The sequence below is a fragment of the Pelophylax lessonae genome (assembly GCF_965119305.1).
Source record: "Pelophylax lessonae genome assembly, chromosome: 3".
Taxonomy (NCBI): Eukaryota; Metazoa; Chordata; class Amphibia; order Anura; family Ranidae; genus Pelophylax; species Pelophylax lessonae.
In genome coordinates this window covers 45,196,899-45,215,700 of record NC_138770.1, presented here as the reverse complement: position 1 = coordinate 45,215,700, position 18,802 = coordinate 45,196,899, and the positions used below count along the sequence as shown (strand labels likewise).

At 46.6% G+C, this 18,802-nt stretch overlaps 1 protein-coding gene across 2 annotated transcripts in view; it reads left to right on the top strand.

Annotated features, from left to right (window-relative positions):
- NRBP1 (nuclear receptor binding protein 1) overlaps positions 1–18,802 on the top strand; it is a 41,334-nt gene that overhangs the window by 12,637 nt on the left and 9,895 nt on the right. Inside the window, exons 5-7 of one of the 2 annotated variants that reach the window (XM_082251308.1) lie at positions 2,653–2,693; positions 8,334–8,428; positions 11,349–11,372. In XM_082251308.1, coding sequence (XP_082107434.1) covers positions 2,653–2,693; positions 8,334–8,428; positions 11,349–11,372 — 160 coding nt within the window. The remainder of the gene's footprint in view (positions 1–2,652; positions 2,694–8,333; positions 8,429–11,348; positions 11,373–18,802) is intronic. The other variant, XM_082251309.1, reaches the window with a different exon arrangement.

The following is an 18,802-nucleotide window of genomic DNA, read 5'->3' as shown; positions in this document are numbered from 1 at the left end:
TCTCTACACATACTTGTCCAGTGCTTCCAACAAAAATAAACCCCAACCATCTCTACATCGTGTCCCTGTCTTCTCTAAACATTCTGCCCTGTCTAATACTTCTAACAGGCTACACACCAACAATCTCCTCTACATAATGTCCCATCTCTGCCTCATTCATCTACACACACTGTCCTGTCCAATACTTGTCCTTCAGAATGTATACAAAAAACGTGATGCGCCAGAAGTACACAAAAACTCTCAGGCTCGGTTCACACTTATGCGAGTGCGGGAAGGCTGCGAATCCGCAGCCTGTTCCCGCATCGCACACGCACCCCCCGGCAGTTCACACTGCCATATGCGATACGCTGGGGGTGTCAATGTAATCTTAACGACACCCCCAGTTTGATCGCATATCGCAGTGCGATCGTGCAGTTCGCACAGGATCGGATCGCACAAGTGTGAACCGATGTGCGATCCGATCCTGATGCGGCTAGAAAAAAGGGTCCCTGTGCGTGTTTGGTGCGGCTGCGGTGCGAATTTAGCCATACAAACTGTATGGCTAAACTCGCACCGCACAGCCGATCGCATGTAATGTCGGAGCAGTGCGCTCCGACATTACATGCGAACCCCGCACACGCACAAGTGTGAACCGGGGCTTAAAGTGATGATATATTATATTAATAAAGTAAATAAAGTCCATATAAACACTCCACAGTGCTCGTGCTCAAATCCAATGAATTGTGTATAAAGTGTCCAAAAAGGATTCAATCTTGTGGGAAATAAAGGACGTAAACACCAATAGTGTGAGATCCCTCCACCAGATGAATTAGCCTCTCACCTCAATGTAGGACCCAAACGGGCCAGCATAAGCGTATATGAGGGTATTAGACTCCTGGGAATGACTCTTCAGCCTCTCACCTCCGGAGGTCACGGGACATGTGATTGAAAAAATAAGGGCAAAATCTAGTGCTCTCCGCTTGAAAAACTTATAGGCTTTATTAAAGTGAATTACAATCAACTCACGTGTTAAGGGCACTCAGCCGTGCCTGCTGGTATGGCAAATAGTAGCGTGTATCACCAGAGAGATAGTCGGTGTCGGCCACGCAAGCTCCGCCCCCCCTACTAATAGTAGACACTTGGACACTTTATACACAATTCATTGGATTTGAGCACGAGCACTGTGGAGTGTTTATATGGACTTTATTTACTTTATTAATATAATATATCATCACTTTAAGAGTTTTTGTGTACTTCTGGCGCATCACGTTTTTTGTATACATATGAGTTTATTGTGAGGTGTGAACACGATTGGTGTATGCTGCCGGATATTTCTTTATACACGTTGATGGTTTATATTTATGCACTATTTATTTCACGCACAGTGATTTAATTTGCTTTAGTGTTTTCATCACTAATTAGGCTTGCGCTGATAGTTTATTATTTTTGTCCTTCAGAATACATACCAACCATCTTCCATCTCTGCCTGTTGTCTCCACACTTCATTCTATCCAATATTTCTGTAGCTCCTCAATCGTCTCCTCTCCGTCGTCTACCATTGTCTGTTGTCTCCATACGCTCCATGGTTGTCCAATACCTATACTACGGACTACAACTACTCTAGCCTCTGCACTCTGTTCCCGCTTCTTTCCAATAACCTTTAAATTGACTCCCTGCCTCTTTCCTAACCTCTACGCGCTCTCCTTGCCACTCTTCTTGTAACCTCTGCACTCTCTCCTTGCCACTCTCTCCCTGCCTATCTCGTCTAACCTCTGTACTGATTCCCTGCACTCTCTCCTTGCCTCTCCTTGTAAGATCTGCGCTCTCTCCTTGCCACTCCTCTTGTAACCTCTACGCTCTCTCCTTACCACTCTTCTTTTAACCTCTGCATTCTTTCCTTTCCACTCTTCTTGTAACCTCTGCGCTCTCTCCTTGCCACACTTCTTGTAACCTCTACGCTCTCTCCTTGCCACACTTCTTGTAACCTCTGCGCTCTCTCCTTGCCACTCTTCTTGTAACCTCTACGCTCTCTCCTTGCCACTCTTCTTGTAACCTCTGCGCTCTCTCCTTGCCGCTCTCTCCCTGCCTATCTCATCTAACCTCTGTACTGATTCCCTGCGCTCTCTCCCTGCCACTCTTCTTGTAACCTCTGCGCTCTCTCCCTGCCACTCTTCTTGTAACCTCTGCGCTCTCTCCCTGCCACTCTTCTTGTAACCTCTGCGCTCTCTCCCTGCCACTCTTCTTGTAACCTCTGCGCTCTCTCCTTGACTCGCTTCTTGTAACCTCTGCGCTCTCTCCTTGTCACTCTTCTTGTAACCTCTGCGCTCTCTCCCTGCCACTCTTCTTGTAACCTCTGCGCTCTCTCCTTGCCACACTTCTTGTAACCTCTGCGCTCTCTCCTTGTCACTCTTCTTGTAACCTCTGCGCTCTCCTCCTTGCCACTCTTCTTGTAACCTCTGCGCTCTCTCCCTGCCACTCTTCTTGTAACCTCTGCGCTCTCCTCCTTGCCACTCTTCTTGTAACCTCTGCGCTCTCTCCTTGCCACTCTTCTTGTAACCTCTGCGCTCTCTCCTTGCCACTCTTCTTGTAACCTCTGCGCTCTCTCCTTGCCACTCTTCTTGTAACCTCTGCGCTCTCTCCTTGTCACAAATTGTGGTGTGTTTGTCGTTGCAGGCGTGGAAGAGATGGTGCACCCAGATCTTATCTGCGCTTAGGTAAGTACCTCACCAATGTCTAGTATTAACAAGTGGAAGGCTGCAGTAGCCCCATTACAGGCAATGGTATGGATGTACAATTTGTAATGTACGATATACACTCGTACCATCATCTACTGCTCCTGTACACTGATCTCGGAGTCTGCCACTGACTACCCTACTGTTCCTCACCACTGATCGGTGGTGTTAGTTCTATCGCCATCAACCCCACTGCTTCTGTACACTGATCACCAGATCTACCAATGTCTACCCTACTCTTCTTGTTCACTGATCCCTGATCTACCAATGTGTACCCTTACTGCTCCTATAATCTGATCACCGGATTTACCCTATTGCTCTTGTATCATGATCCCGGATCTACCACTGTGTCTTTACTCCTCCTGTATCATGATCCCAGATCTACCTTTGTCTTCTCTACTGCTCCTGTACACTGATGCCAGGATCTACCATCGTCTACATTATTGCTCCTTTACCCTGAACCACAGTCTACTCTACTGTTCCTCTGCACTGATCCCCGGATCTATCACCGTCTACCCTACTGTTCCTGTGCGCTGATTCCTGAATCTACTACAGTCTACTGCTCCTATACAATGATCCCTGCATTACTGCTGTCTACCCTTCTGCTCCTGTACACTCATACCCCTATCTACTACCATCTACCCTACTGCTCCTGTACACTGATCCCTGGATCTACCATGATCTACCCTACTGCTCCTGTACATTGATTCTGAATATACCACAGTCTAGATTACTCCTCCTATACTATGATCCCTGAATTACCACTGTCTGCCCTACTGCCACTGTACATTGATTGCATATCTACTACCATCTATCCTACTTCTCCTTTGCGATTAAACCCCTGGATCTACCACTGTATTTTTCTATTCCTGTTTTTGATCACAGATGTACTACAGTCTACGCTAATGCTCCTGTACACTGATCACAGGTTCTACCGCCATCTAAATGATTGCTCCTCTTCTGTGATCTTCCACAGTCAACCCTACTGCTTCTGTACACTGATCCCTGGATCTACCATGGTCTACCGTATACTGCTCCTGTACACTGATCCCTGGATCTACTATGGTCTACCGTATACTGCTCCTGTACACTGATCCCTGGATCTACCATGGTATACCCTACTGCTCCTGTACACTGATCACAGCATCAATTACCATCTAATTTTACTGCTTCTGTACCCTGATCTACTACAATCTAGCTGACTCCTCCTGTACACTGATCTCTTGATCTGCCACAATCTACCCTGCTGTTCCTGCACTGATCTCTTGATTTGATACAGTCTATCCCACTGCTCCTGAACACTGATCCCCATATCTTCTACCATCCACCCTACTGCTCCTGTACACTGATCCCAGGATCCACCTCCCTCTAAATTACTGCTCCTGTACCATGTTCTGCCACAGTCTACCCTACTGCTCCTTTACACTGATCAATGGATCTACCACAGTCTACCCTACTGCTCCTGTATACTGATCCCTGGACCTATCACTCTACCCTACTGCTCCTTTACACTGATCCCTGGACCTATCACAGTCTACCCTAATTCTCATGTACACTGATCCCTGGACCAATCAGTCTACTGCTTCTGTACACTGATCCCTGGATCTACCATGGTCTTCCCTGCTGCTCCTCAACACGGATTCTCAGATATACCACTGTCTATCCTACTGCTCCTGTACACTGATCACAGCATCAATTACCATCTAATTTTACTGCTTCTGTACCCTGATCTACAATCTAGCCGACTGCTCCTGTACACTGATCTCTGGATCTGCCACAATCTACCCTGCTGTTCCTGCACTGATCTCTTGATATGCTACAGTCTACCCCACTGCTTCTCAATGCTGATCCCCAAATCTACTACCATCCATCCTACTGCTCCTGTACACTGATCCCAGGATTCACCTCCCTCTAAATTACTGCTCCTGTACCATGTTCTACCACAGTCTACCCTACTGCTCCTGTACACTGATCCCTGGATCTATCACGGTCTACTTTACTGACCCCTGGATCTATCATGGTATACCCTACTTCTGCTGTACACTAATCTCTGGATCTACCATGGTCTACCCTACTGCTCCTGCATATTGATCTCTTGATCTACCATGGTCTACCTTACTGCTCTTGTACACTATTATTATTTTATTACAGGATTTATATAGCGACAACAGCTTGCGCATCACTTTGCAGCATTGGGGCAGACAGTACAATACAATCCAATACAGGAGGAATCAGAGGGCCCTGCTCGTTAGAGCTTATAATCTAAGGGGGAGGGTCAAGTGACACAAAAGGTAATCACTGTGGGGATGAGCTGATGAAGAAAATAAAGTGCAGTTAGGTGAGGGCAGGATAGGCTTCTCTGAAAAATTTTCAGGGATTGCCTAAAAGTGGTTAGAGTTGAAGATAGACAGATTTGGGTAGGGGATTCCAAAGGATGGGAGGGGTACGGTAGAAGTCCTGGAGGCGAGTATGAGAGGAGGTTACGAGGTAGCCAGAGAGCAGAAGGACTTGGGAGAAACAAAGACTACGATTTGGTTCAAATTTTAAGACTAGGATAGTGATGTAGCTTGGGGCAGAGTTGTAGATGGCTTTGTAAGTTGTTGGTATTTTCAATTTAATTAGTTGGGAGAATGGAAGCCAAAGGAGGGATTGGCAGAGAGGGATAGCAGACGCTGAGTGGTTTGGAAGGTGGATGAGACTGGCAGCAGCATTCATGATGGACTGAAGGGATATAGCCTAGTTAAAGGTAAGCCAATGAGGGAGTTGCAGTAGTCGAGGCGAGAGATAACCGGGGAGTGAATCAGGAGCTTTTGTGCTTTCATTGGTTATATATTTTAGAGATGTTGCGGAGGATGAGACGGCAAGCCTTGGAAAGGAGAGTTTAGAGTTCAGGATAACACTTGATCTCTGGATCTACTATGGTCGACTCTACTGCTCCTGTACACTGCTCTCTGGATCTACTATGGTCGACTCTACTGCTCCTGTACACTGATCTCTGGATCTACCATGGTCTCCTGTACACTGATCTCTGGATCTACCATGGTCTACCCTACTGGTCTTGTACACTGATCTCTGCATTTACCATGGTTGCTCCTGTACACTGATTTCTGAATCTACCATGGTTGTTCCTGTACACTGATTTCTGAATCTACCACCGTCTACCCTACTGTTCCTGTACACTGATCTCTGGATTTACCACAGTATGCCCTACTTCTCCTGTACACTGATCTCTGGATCTACCATTGTCTACCCTACTGCTCCTGTACACTGATCTGTGGATCTACCATGGTATACCCTACTTCTCCTGTACACTGATCTCTGGATCCATCATGGTCTATCCTACTGCTCCTGTACACTGATCTGTGGATCTACCATGGTCTACCCTGCTGTTCCTGTACACTGATCTCTGGATCTACCACAGTCTGCCCTACTTCTCCTGTACACTGATCTCTGGAACTATCATGGTATACCCTACTTCTCCTGTACACTGATCTCTGGATTTACCATGGTCTACCCTGCTGTTCCTGTACACTGATCTGTGGATCTACTATGGTCTACCCTACTGTTCCTGTACACTGATCCCTGGATCCATCATGGTCTATCCTACTGCTCCTGTACACTGATCTGTGGATCTACCACGGTCTACACTGCTGTTCCTGTACACTGATCTCTGGATCTACCACAGTCTGCCCTACTTCTCCTGTACACTGATCTCTGGATCCATCATGGTCTATCCTACTGCTCCTGTACACTGATCTCTGGATCTACCATGGTATACCCTACTTCTCCTGTACACTGATCTCTGGATCTACCATGGTATACCCTACTTCTCCTGTACACTGATCTCTGGATCTACCATGGTATACCCTACGTCTCCTGTACACTTATCTCTGGATTTACCATGGTATACCCTACTTCTCCTGTACACTGATCTCTGGATCTACCATGGTCTACCCCAGTGTTTCTTAACTCCGGTTCTCAGGGCAAACTAACAGGCCAGGTTTTCAAGAAAACTGAAATACATCACAGGTGATATAATTTGCTGCTCAGTGATTGCAGTATTATAGTCTGCATTTCCCCAGTGTAATACTTAAAATCGGGCCTGTTAGTGTGCCCTGAGGACCGGAGTTGAGAAACACTGGTCTACCCTACTGCTCCTGTACACTGATCTCTGGATCTGCCACAATCTACCCTACTGTTACTGTACAGATCTCTTGATATGCTACAGTCTACCCCACTGCTCCTGAACACCGTTTCCCAAATCTACTACCATCTACTGCTCCTGTATACTGTACAGATCACAAGATTTGTCATGCTAGTAGAGCAAGAGAGAGCTGGCAGCTGATATTGTGCAGAAATCTGCAGTTAACATATTCTGTAGGAAGGCTGTCAATCGTCGACCTTTTTTGGCATTTAAAGGCAATGTACAAATTTTTAACATGTTGTATGATCTAAAATAATTCAATATTTTAGATCAGGTAGATATGTAATATAACGCAGTCAGCTGCCATCAAGTAGCACTCTCGGCTCCTGTTCACATTTTCTACTTTTTTTATTACTGTATCAAGCTTGTTGCTTACAGAGCGCAATAGCTGAAGATGATTTTTGACACACAAGTGAATGGGTCAGCATTAACTCCTCCCCCTCCTTCTGTGTGGGTCAGTTTTGAGATTTTTTAATTAGACACAACAAGCCTTAAGCAGGAGGTTTCTTTTTTAATCGGACACAACAAGCCTTAAGCAGGAGGTTTCTGCAGTTCTCTTTAGATACCCTGTGGTGCTGTGGGTATCCTGTGTTATGTATGAAATGTTTAACTTTTGCAGAGGCTAATCCACATACAGCAACTTGGTGGCATCCGCTTTCTTTATAAGCGTCCTTAAGGCTCCGTTCACATGTCAGCTTATGGATCGCGGGCGGAATCCGGAGATTATTGCAAATCGCGGGACGCCTGTGCGTTGCCCATTGATTTACAATAGCCCCCCAAACGCTGAGCGATGTTGCCGCGATTTCCGCCTGCCGAATCGCGGTAACATCGCGCAAAAAAAATCGCGGGACGCAATACGCTCCAAAGAAGCTCTTGTACTTTTTTGGACGTAATGCGTCCCGCGATTTTTTTTTGCGCGATGTTACCGCGATTCGGCAGGCGGAAATCGCAGCAACATCGCTCAGCGTTTGGTGGGCTATTGCAAATCAACGGGCAACGCACAGGCGTCCCGCGATTTGCAATAATCTCCGGATTGCGGGCGGAACCGCGGCGGTTCTGCCCGCGATCCATACGCTGACATGTGAATGGAGCCTAAAGTCTGAGGAGCTTTTATACAAATCTCAACTTTCTTTAGTATGTTGGTGCTTTTACCCACCCCCTCCCACATTGTTGGTCAGTGAACCTGCCAATCAAAAAAGGGGACAGCAAACTGGATAACGCAGCACCATACTAAACCAATGTTTTGCATTTTTTGGGTACCTTTTGAAGGCAGCTAATGCCACTTTCAGACCCCGGAGTTGCTGGTTCTAGATGTGGATTACTTTATGGTTGAAGAATAACGGAACTGAACCCTTTTTGATTGTCATTAAGCTGGTGATGGATCATTATCCTAGGTGACCCATCTGTTTCCCCAACAGTTATCTACATTCGTGTGACCCCCCCATTATCCATGGGAACCTCACCTGTGACACGATCTTCATCCAGCACAATGGACTCATCAAAATTGGATCTGGTAAGGGCCCAGGCTCCCAGCGTCCTCTTTGGTCTTTTCTCACGCACTGTGCCCGCATCCCTCATTTTATTGTGTTTGTCCCGCGCCCCCCCTCCCGATGTTTTTCATACAGACAACGTCCTGACTCTTCCTAAGAGATATGCAGTAGGGGGAAGCATTGCCAGGCCCGGCAGTAAGGTCCAGTGATTGCTGGCAGGAAGTGCCACTGTATAATGTCCCCAAGAATTTATTGGGTTTAAGTTTATTTGCTGTCATGTAGGCTTCCACTTTAGAGTAGTTTGGATGTTTCTTGGTCTTCTGGATTAGGCAGGTGGTGTGTTTGTGGGTTTTATTTAAGTGCAATGGGGTGAGGCTGTGTGATCTCTGGGGTGTAGTGTGGCTGCTGGGCGAAGAAGTTGTGAGGTCAGAAGGTGTAATGTGGGTGGTAAGGTTCAAGGGTGTAATGTGAGTTTGGGTGGGGAGTGTGTAAGGTCTAAGGGTGTTATCTTGTTGCCTTGTGGTGAGGCGCTGTGGTTGGATGGTGTCTTATTGGGAACCTGAGTGGAGCTGTAGTCAAGGAGTGTATGTTCTCTTAGTAATTGGTGTAGTTTGATATGTGGGAGTTAAGAAATTGTTTACTTTTTGGTTGAGGTTATTATTGGGAAATGGAGCCTGTTGGTTAGAATATTATGGAGTGACTCAAACGTAATGTGGGAAAGTGTGTGTAAGATGGGAGGATAGTAGGGTTGGGTGTCATAGGACGGGAATGTAGTCTGGCAGGATGTTGCTATATGTTTGGATAGTGTAACTGGTTATCACAGCATGGGAGGGAAGTGTGGTACAGTGTTGGGGGATGGCAGGGTGGTGGGGTAGGGTGTTAGGAGTTGGCTGGGTTAGTCGGTTGCCATGGGATGGAAGGATAGTGTGATGGGCTTTGCAAAATGGGAGGGAAGTAAGGGAGGAGTGTTATTGTGGGGTAAAGTAGTATGGTGGGGTGTCACAGGATGGGGAGGAGTATTTATGGCAGGATGATGTGGGATTGGAGCTTAGTATTGTGGGATAACATGAGATGGGAGGGTGGTACGGCAGGATGACATAGGATGGGAGGGTAGTACAGTGGGATGACATGGGATTAGAGGGTAGTACTAGGTTGAGAGGGTAGAATGGTAGGAAGACATGGGATGGTAGTAAAGCAGGATGTCATGGGGTGACATGGGATTTGAGGGTAGTGGCAGGATGTCATGCGATGGTAGGTATGGTAGGATGACATGGGATGGGAGGGTAGTATGGTGGGATGACATAGAATGGGAGGGTAGTATGGTGGGATGTCATGGGAGGGGGTTTGGAGGAAAGTGGCGGGATATCATGGAATTGGAGGGTATTATGGTGGGATGACATGGAATAGGAGGGTAGTGGTGGGATGGGAGGATAGTATGGTGGGATGAGCTTGGATGGGAGGGTAGTATGGTGGGAAGGGAGGGTGGGATGACATGGAATGAGAGGGTAGTGGCAGGATGTCATGGGATGGGAGGGTAATATTGTGGAATAACATTGGATAAGGAGGGTAGTGGTGGGATGTCACGGGATGGGAGAGTAGTATGCTGGGATGACATGGGATGGGAGGGTAGTGTGGGGTGGGATGTCATGGGATGGGGGAGGATAGTGGCGGGATGTCATGGGATGGTAGTATGGTGTAGATGACGTCTGATGGGAGGGTAGCATGGTGGGATTTCATGGGATGGGAAGGTAGTATGCCGGAACGACATGGGATGGTAGTGTGACGGTGAGGAAAATATGATGGGGTATCGCAGGTTGGGAGGGTAGATTGGAGGGTAGTGGTGGGATGTCATGGGAGGGTAGTGTGGTGGAATGATATGGAATAGGAAAGGTAGTGGTGGAAATGACATGGGATGTGAGGGTAGTATGTTGGGATATCATGTGATGGGTTAGTAGTGTGACAGTGGGGAAAATATGATGAGGTATCGCAGGTTGGGAGGGTAGTGGTGGGATATAGTGGGATGTCATGGGATGGTAGTGTGGTGAGATGCCTTGGGATGGGAGGGTAGTGTGGTGGAATGATATGGAATAGGAAGGTAGTGGTGGGATGTTATGGGATGGGAAGTTAGTATGTCAGGATATCTTGGGATGGGATGGTAGTGTGACGGTGAGGAAAATATGATGGGGTATCGCAGGTTGGGAGGGTAGATTGGAGGGTAGTGGTGGGATGTCATGGGATGGTACTATAGTGGGATGCCATGGGATGGTAGTGTGGTGAGATGACTTGGGATGGGAGGGTAGTGTGGTGGAATGACATGGAATAGGAAGGTAGTGGTGGGAATGACATGGAATAGGATGGTAGTGGTGGGATGTTATGGGATGGGAAGGTAGTATGTCGGGATATCATGGGATGGGATTGTAGTGTGACGGTGGGAAAAATATGATAAGGTATTGCAGGTTGGGAGGGTAGTATGGTAGGGTCTCTCCCCTGTTTTGGTAGAACCAGAAGGTTTTGATATAGGTGTCGTTAATTGGATTGTAGGGATGTTTTGGTAGGACAGTGGGAGAAGGGGTTCTGAGCGGATGCATTCTGAATGTATATTGCTGAAGGGTGCAGGGGGAGAGTTGGAGACACCCCAGTGAAGCATCTGTTGTGTGTGCTTGTGTGAGAACACATAAGGGAGATAGGATCTCATAATGTTGGTCCAGAAATACGCTCTGGGCTTGTGGTTTGCAGAGGCATGGCCTGAAATGATTATCGGTGGAATCATCGTAGTAATTGAGGGTGTCAGAGTTGGTGATGACATCCATGTGTGAGTGTGTGCAGCTTGTTGCTGTGTGGCAGCTCTGTATAACGATGACGTACCCCCACCCCCCACCCCTTCCATCCACTCATGATTTGTCTCGTTTTATTTCCTGCTTCGGCTGCTCTGTACCACACCAGTCTTTCATAGGATTTTTGCTAATGGTGAGATGAATTTTCAGCCTCTGTGTTCCTGTCGTTGCCATGTTTCTGTGTTCGGCCTGTGGCACTCACCCATGTAAGGTGCGCCGTCTGCTCCCAGGGAATTATGGGACACGGACGAACCTTTGTTACATGGGTGACTGCAGCTCAAAGGTCGACGGGTGTGCTTGCCTCACGTTCTCTCCCGGCTTAGCAGATTGGGGCTCCCGTCCCCGGGGGTGTGCGCTAGATGTTGGGTGTACTTAGCTCCATAGCATGTAGGAGCCCCCCCCCCCCCCCCCCCTCCGCTGTGTGCATGTTCCCTATAGATGGCTTCCTTTCCTCTCATCTTCATTGCATTCCTGCCTCTCCTCCTGCGGGCGGGCGGGTGACCGGCTTGCTTATTGACTGCTTTGTGCTTGAGGCGGGGGTAGATAGATATGTGATGATCATGTGACTTGTGTTAAACCCAGGCTTACTGGTTGCTCGATGGGGATTATGGCAAGTAGAGATGGGTCTGGGCTCTATGCATAGGGCACCTCCAGCATGCCTGGGGTACGGATATTTCTGCTCAGCTTGTGGCTCCATGATAATGCAGGAATATGCGTGCACCCTTCTGCCTCTCCTCTGCTGTCTGCCATAGTACAACAAGACTGTCCATAGACATGAGACGATTGAGAAACTACCATATGCCTGCAGCTACTCTGTGACCCCTGCAGACTTCCGGGGTGACCCATGTGGTGGTAATAAATTGGAGTGGATATTCCCAGACAATTCCCATAGTTTCCCCAGCATTGGGAATAGCTGTTTTAGTGCATATACAGTGGATATAGAAAAGAATCACCCCCCTTAAAATATTTTGTTGCTTTGCAGCCTGAAATGAAGACAGGAACAGTTTTTGTTTTATCCAGCTGTATTTAACTTATAAAATCCAATTGAAAGATATCTCCCCAACGTGTCAGTGAAAAAAAAAAAAAAAAATCAAAAACTGAATCCCTGAATTGGAAAAAGGATCACCCCCTCTCCTAAAAATGACTTGTAAACTCAATCAGGTGTAGCCAATCAACTTCTCAATGGCACACAAAGCCATTTGTTTTTCAGCTGTGATTATCTGTGGTCATTTTGATTAGCTCAGCATGAGAAGAGATTTCCTGGAGCATTTCAGTCCCTGGTAGTGCCACTAAAGCAAACCATCAACTATAGGTGGCAAGGCACTGTCACAGAGATCTCCGGGATAAAGTTGTGGACAGGCACAAGTCAGGAGATGTATACAAAAAGAAGTCAAAGGCTTTATCAATGCCTAGAAGCACGATGTCTATTAAGAAGTGGAAGGTATTTGGTACAACACAGACCCTTCCTGGATCAGGACGTCATTCCAAACTGGATGAAAGAGCTGGGAGGAAACTGGTCAGAGAGGCTACCAAGAGGCCTACAGCAACTCTGAAGCAGTTGCAGGAATTTATGACCGAGTGGTCATTGTGTGCATGTAAAATTAATGTCACAAAGAAAAAAAAAAAGAGCAACTCCTCAAAGGCCACATTCAATCACGACTGAGCTTTGCCAAAATGCACCTCGAAGATTCCGAGGTCAGATGAGACTAAAATGTAATTTTGGCTTCAACACTTAAACGATTTGAAATCCATCCAAATACCACCATTCCTACAGTAAAGCATTAAGGTGGTAATGTCCTGTTATGGGGAGGTGGTAGTGTCCTGTTATGGGGAGGTGGTAGTGTCCTGTTATGGGGAGGTGGTAGCGTCCTGTTATGGGGAGGTGGTAGCGTCCTTTTATGGGGAGGTGGTAGCGTCCTGTTATGGGGAGGTGGTAGCGTCCTGTTATGGGGAGGTGGTAGCGTCCTGTTATGGGGAGGTGGTAGCGCCCTGTTATGGGGAGGTGGTAGCGTCCTTTTATGGGGAGGTGGTAGCGTCCTTTTATGGGGAGGTGGTAGCGTCCTGTTATGGGGAGGTGGTAGCGTCCTGTTATGGGGAGGTGGTAGCCTCCTGTTATGGGGAGGTGGTAGCGTCCTGTTATGGGGAGGTGGTAGCGTCCTGTTATGGAGAGGTGGTAGCGTCCTGTTATGGGGAGGTGGTAGCGTCCTGGTTTGGAGTGATTCTCTGCAGCAGAGACTGAAGCACTTGTCAGGATAGAAGGGAAAATACCGTCAAATTCTTGAGGAAAATCTGCTGACCAATGCCAGAAAATTGTCAATGGGAAGGTGGTTTACCTTTCAGCATGACAATGAGCCAATGCACACAGCAAAAATGACCACACAGCATTAGGAGGAGAAAGAAATGAACGTCCTTGCATGGCTTAGTCAGAGCCCAGACTTGAACCTCACTGAAAATCTGTGGACTGACTTGAAGACTGCAGTCCACAAACGGTCATTGTAAAATTTAACTGAACTTGAGAAGTTCTTCAAAAAAAAAGAGTAGGCAAATATTGCAAAGTCTAGATGTTAAAGTTATTAGAGACATAACACAACAGACTAAAGGCTGTAATTATAGCAAAATTTGGTTCAACAAAGTACTGATACAAGGGGGGTGATCCTTTTTCCAACTCAGTGATTTCTGGTTTTTATTTTTTATTTTTTTTATATTTTTCCGACATGATGACGTTGATGTTCTTTCACTTGGATGTTATAAGTTGCACTGAGTAAATCTAGATGAAACAAAAAATGTGTAGGTCTTCATTTCAGGCTGCAAAGCAATGCGATTATCTTAAAGAGGGTGATTCTTTTCTATACCCACTGTACATAGCCTGTAAAAAGTATTTACCTCCCTTGCAGAGAAATGTTTTATTCGGGATAAAAAAAAAGAGAGCTTAAACGTTTGTGCTAACAAAGGACACGTTGATAGGAGAGAGCAGAGTGACCGATATCAGCTCATCAGTCTGTTGCTTCTCCATGCACTGTCCAATCACACAGGCTGGGAGAGTACTTTTTATAGGTCCTGTAGTTGCACATATGGTCAAAGTGGGCATTGACATTCTTGTAGTACAGAACAGAAGACCTTCCATGTACCGTCTCATGTCTGTGGCTGGTCTGAACATCGAGTGAGGGATAGAATCTGCCTTGTAGAGGGTTGTATGTCCATTTAGGATCCAGAAATTCCCCTCCTGCTTATACTGTTACAGCTCTATTAAGTATAATTGTTGCAGCAAAGTGATATAATAAAGGTAACCGTATAAATGTAGTGATAATGGTGAGTTCCAATAAAGGTAAAGTAGTGCAGCCTTGGTATTGGATCGTCTTATTACATGTACTTTGGGGAAAAAGGTTTCCATCTTGGGTCACATTGTGTATGTCCAATGTTCGTTTTATTGGCAAGTGGTTTCCTGTTCATTCAGACTTTTCAAAATTGTTAGTTATGAAAAGTAAAATTAAAAGCTTTTTGACAATTAGGATTCTAGACAATTCTCCTTATTAGGAAAATAGAACCCAATTTGACCATTAGGATAAATAAAAGTACCCAATTGGACCATTATTGGGGAAAAAAGAACCCAAGCTGACCATTACAGCGAAAAGAGAACCCAAGTTTACCATTATTGTAAAAGAGATGACCAAACTGAATATTATTAGTAAAAGAGAGCCCAAGTTGGTCATTTTTGGCAAAGGAGAGCCCAAGTTGGTCATTACTGGCAAAAGAACCCAAGTATGCTGTTATTGGGAAAGGAGACCCCGAGCTGACCATTACTTGGAAAGGAGACCCCGAGCTGACCATTGCTGGGAAAGGAGACCCCGAGCTGACCATTGCTGGGAAAGGAGACCCCGAGCTGACCATTGCTGGGAAAGGAGACCCCGAGCTGACCATTGCTGGGAAAGGAGACCCCGAGCTGACCATTGCTGGGAAAGGAGACCCCGAGCTGACCATTGCTGGGAAAGGAGACCCCGAGCTGACCATTGCTGGGAAAGGAGACCCCGAGCTGACCATTGCTGGGAAAGGAGACCCCGAGCTGACTGGCAAGAGAGAACCCAAGCTGGCCACGATTGGGAAAAGGGGAACCCAAGCTGGCCACGATTGGGAAAAGGGGAACCCAAACTGGCCACGATTGGGAAAAGGGGAACCCAAACTGGCCACGATTGGGAAAAGGGGAACCCAAACTGGCCACGATTGGGAAAAGGGGAACCCAAACTGGCCACGATTGGGAAAAGGGGAACCCAAACTGGCCACGATTGGGAAAAGGGGAACCCAAACTGGCCACGATTGGGAAAAGGGGAACCCAAACTGGCCACGATTGGGAAAAGAACACCCGGGTTGAAAAAAGATTTAACAGAGTTTGCAAAATGGAGATTAGTAATAAAGATGAAAGGTCAGATCAAAATGGAATCCACATTCCCAGCTCACTGCAACTCGCCACCCTCACATGACTGGAATATCTTCCGTTTGGCTGAGATGTCCAAGTACAGATGGCAGCAACTAACCTACTCATTCTGGTTTCCGGAGAGGTAAAAGAGTTCTGGGCAAAGCGTGGAGTTTGAGTTGCTGCTTACTCTTGCATTGTTTGGCAGAGGGGCTAACCAATCTTTATTTGATTTTGGCTTGATGGGGCTAAAGGACAACACGAATTGATGCAGAATGTTGTGAACTTCGAGAAGCCCAACCTAAATTCAGTGATGGGGATCTGTCTATTGGCTGAGAAAATGGAAAGAAGGCTTTATGGATGCCAAGATAAATACATATTCATCAAAATCTCCTGGATTCGTAACTTCTTTCTAGTTGCTTCTTTCTGTCATACATGTACTGGAGCTCCGGATAGATCTAAAGTGGAAGTAAACCTGTAGTTAGGCTTTACCTTGGTGTCTGAGGACAACTCCTAGGGGTAAAAGGTGTGAGGACTACCTAACTTACTACCTGAACCTAAGTAACCATGGCTGTAATAAACATAGTGCCCTGTAGTTGTATACAGGATTCTGTTTTGTGTTGCTGTTATGCATACTCTGCATCATGGGAAATGTAGTTCCAAAACATCTGGGGTGCCAAGGTTCGCCATCACTGCTCTAGAGACTGTTAACCATGGGACTCCCCAATGTCTTGCTCTTGGCTTCCTAGGACCCTCATTGTGTGCTAAGGTTTTGGAACTCCCTTACTGAGGGTCCTTTAGATTGGCTCTGCTGTTCAGGCTACTCTGTGCAGTTTCTAATATAGAGTGTTGGACAATAGTCAATCTAGACGATGGTAGCAGATTAGAAGAGATGAAGCATTGCTCTGTTAGTGCAGATCTCGACTGTAGCACTACACCTTCATGACGCATAACAGAGCTGAAGACTCTGAAACCTCGCTGGTCACCAATCGTAGAAATTATTCAGTCTCTGTGGATAAGAGGTCCTGTCTACAAACACATCCAAACCGATATAAAAAAAAAGGATCTCCCTTTTCCATGGGATTATCCAGTTTATCAGGCACTGGTCAGAAAGTCTAAAATGGTGTTACTGGGTCCAATCACTTCCTCTACCAGCCCTTGTCTTCCATAATCCTTTGTAGAATAGTGTCTGATAGGCCAGGATCAACTGTAGCAGCAGCTCTGTGACTTCCATCCTGTGCACACAAGACCGAGCAGCTAGTGAGCTTCTACATCTGGAAGTACATACCTGGGCCATTTAGCACTAGAACTTTGCAGTGATACAGATACTGGCCGGATGGAGCATAGAACAGTGTCCCTGGGCCTCTCAGCATTAGGCCTGTGTGATGGGGAGTACACTGTTCCGGATGGGGCATGAAACTGCTAGGTAAAGTTAGTGTCAAGTAGAGTCCTTGTTTTTGGGCCCTTTAGAATTAGATCCATATGATGATGGGGGGGGGTTAAGTGGGGAGCAAAGTACTGTGTGTCCCTTAGTGTCGGATATTTGTGATTACTAAGATGGCGCATAGAACTGGGTTATGTTGTTAGAGAAGGCTATGTCCATGGACCTCTTTCTCTGGGCTCCGCAGTGTATGATTTGTGTTATAGAGAATGCTGGCCAGGATGGAGCATATAACCGGGCAATGTTGGCATTAAAGAAAGTGGTGTCCTTGGACCTCTTCCGCATAGGATCTGTGTGATATGCAGGATACAGACCATGATGGCGCATAGAACAGGTTAATGTTCGCATTAGAGAAGGCTGTGTCCTTGGACCTCTTCCTCTGGGCCCACCAGCAGAGGATCTGTGTGATATAGAGAATGCTGACCAGGATGGTGCATAGAACTGTGTAATGTTTGCATTAGAGAGGACCATGTCCCTAGGACCCCTCCTCTGAGCCTCTTGGCTTAGATCTTTGTAATGTAGAGGATGCTGGTCAGGGTGTAAAATAGAACAGGGTAATGCTAGTATAGGCGAATGCCTTGTCCCTGAGCCCCTCCGCATTAGACTGGTGCGATGGAGAGTGTGCTGTTTTGATGCAGCATAGATAAGGGGTAATGTTGGTATTAGAGAAGGCAGGGTCCCTGGGACCCTTGGCATTAGATCTGTGTAATATAGAGAATTCCGGTTAGGATGGCGCTTAGGACAGTGTCATTCTAGTATTCAAGAAGGCCTATTCGAGTAGGTTGTGTCCTTGGGCCCCCAATAGAACAGTGTAAATTGGTCTTGGAGAAGACCATGTCCTTGGATTCCTTCCTCTGGTCCTCTTATTAGATCTGTGTAATATAAGAGGATGCTGACCTGGATGGCACATTGAGCAAGGAAAATTTGGTATTGGAGAAGACCATGTCCTTGGATTCCTTTCTCTGGTCCCCTTATTAATATATCTGTATAATCTAATGGCTCGTTTCCACTGAGCTTTCTGGTACGGTTCGGTACGCTTTTTATGCCGTTTCCATTATGAATGGTACCCTAATTCTGAACCGTACCGTACCACTTTTTTGGTACCCTTTCGTTGTGGTACCAAGCACATTAGTACCGTACCAAAAGGGTGGAGCTACACTCTGCAGAACTTTGGTTGACAGAGAATAGTCTATCACAGCTTTCCTGCTACACCACGCCTATCATGAAAGGGTACTATTGGCAGTGGAAACGCAATGTGTACCGTTCCGAACCGTACCGTACCGAACCGAACCGTACCACTCAGTGGAAACGAGGCATAAGAGGATGCTGAGCAGGATGTAGCATAGAACAGTGTAAATTGGTTTTGGAAAAGACCATGCCCCTGCCCCCTCAGAATTAGATTGGTGTGATGTAGAAGATTCTGGCCAGAATGGAACATTAGATCTGTGATATGGATAGGGCGCTGGTCCACATAGGGCATTGTGCAGTCTAATTTTGTTACCTGTTTGTGGACACATGGGGTGCGTCCTGGGTGGTTTTTCTCTAGGAAAGAGATTCTGCACCGCGAACCCCCCTCCTCCCCCCCCCCAGCTAGTCCTGGCATCGCAGCAGCCGGCTGTTCTATGAAATGCTGACAATTATTGCTCTACCTTCAGGGACTCCTACTGTGCCCAGTGTAGGGAGGGCGCCATTCTTAACCCATCTCATGAGGTTC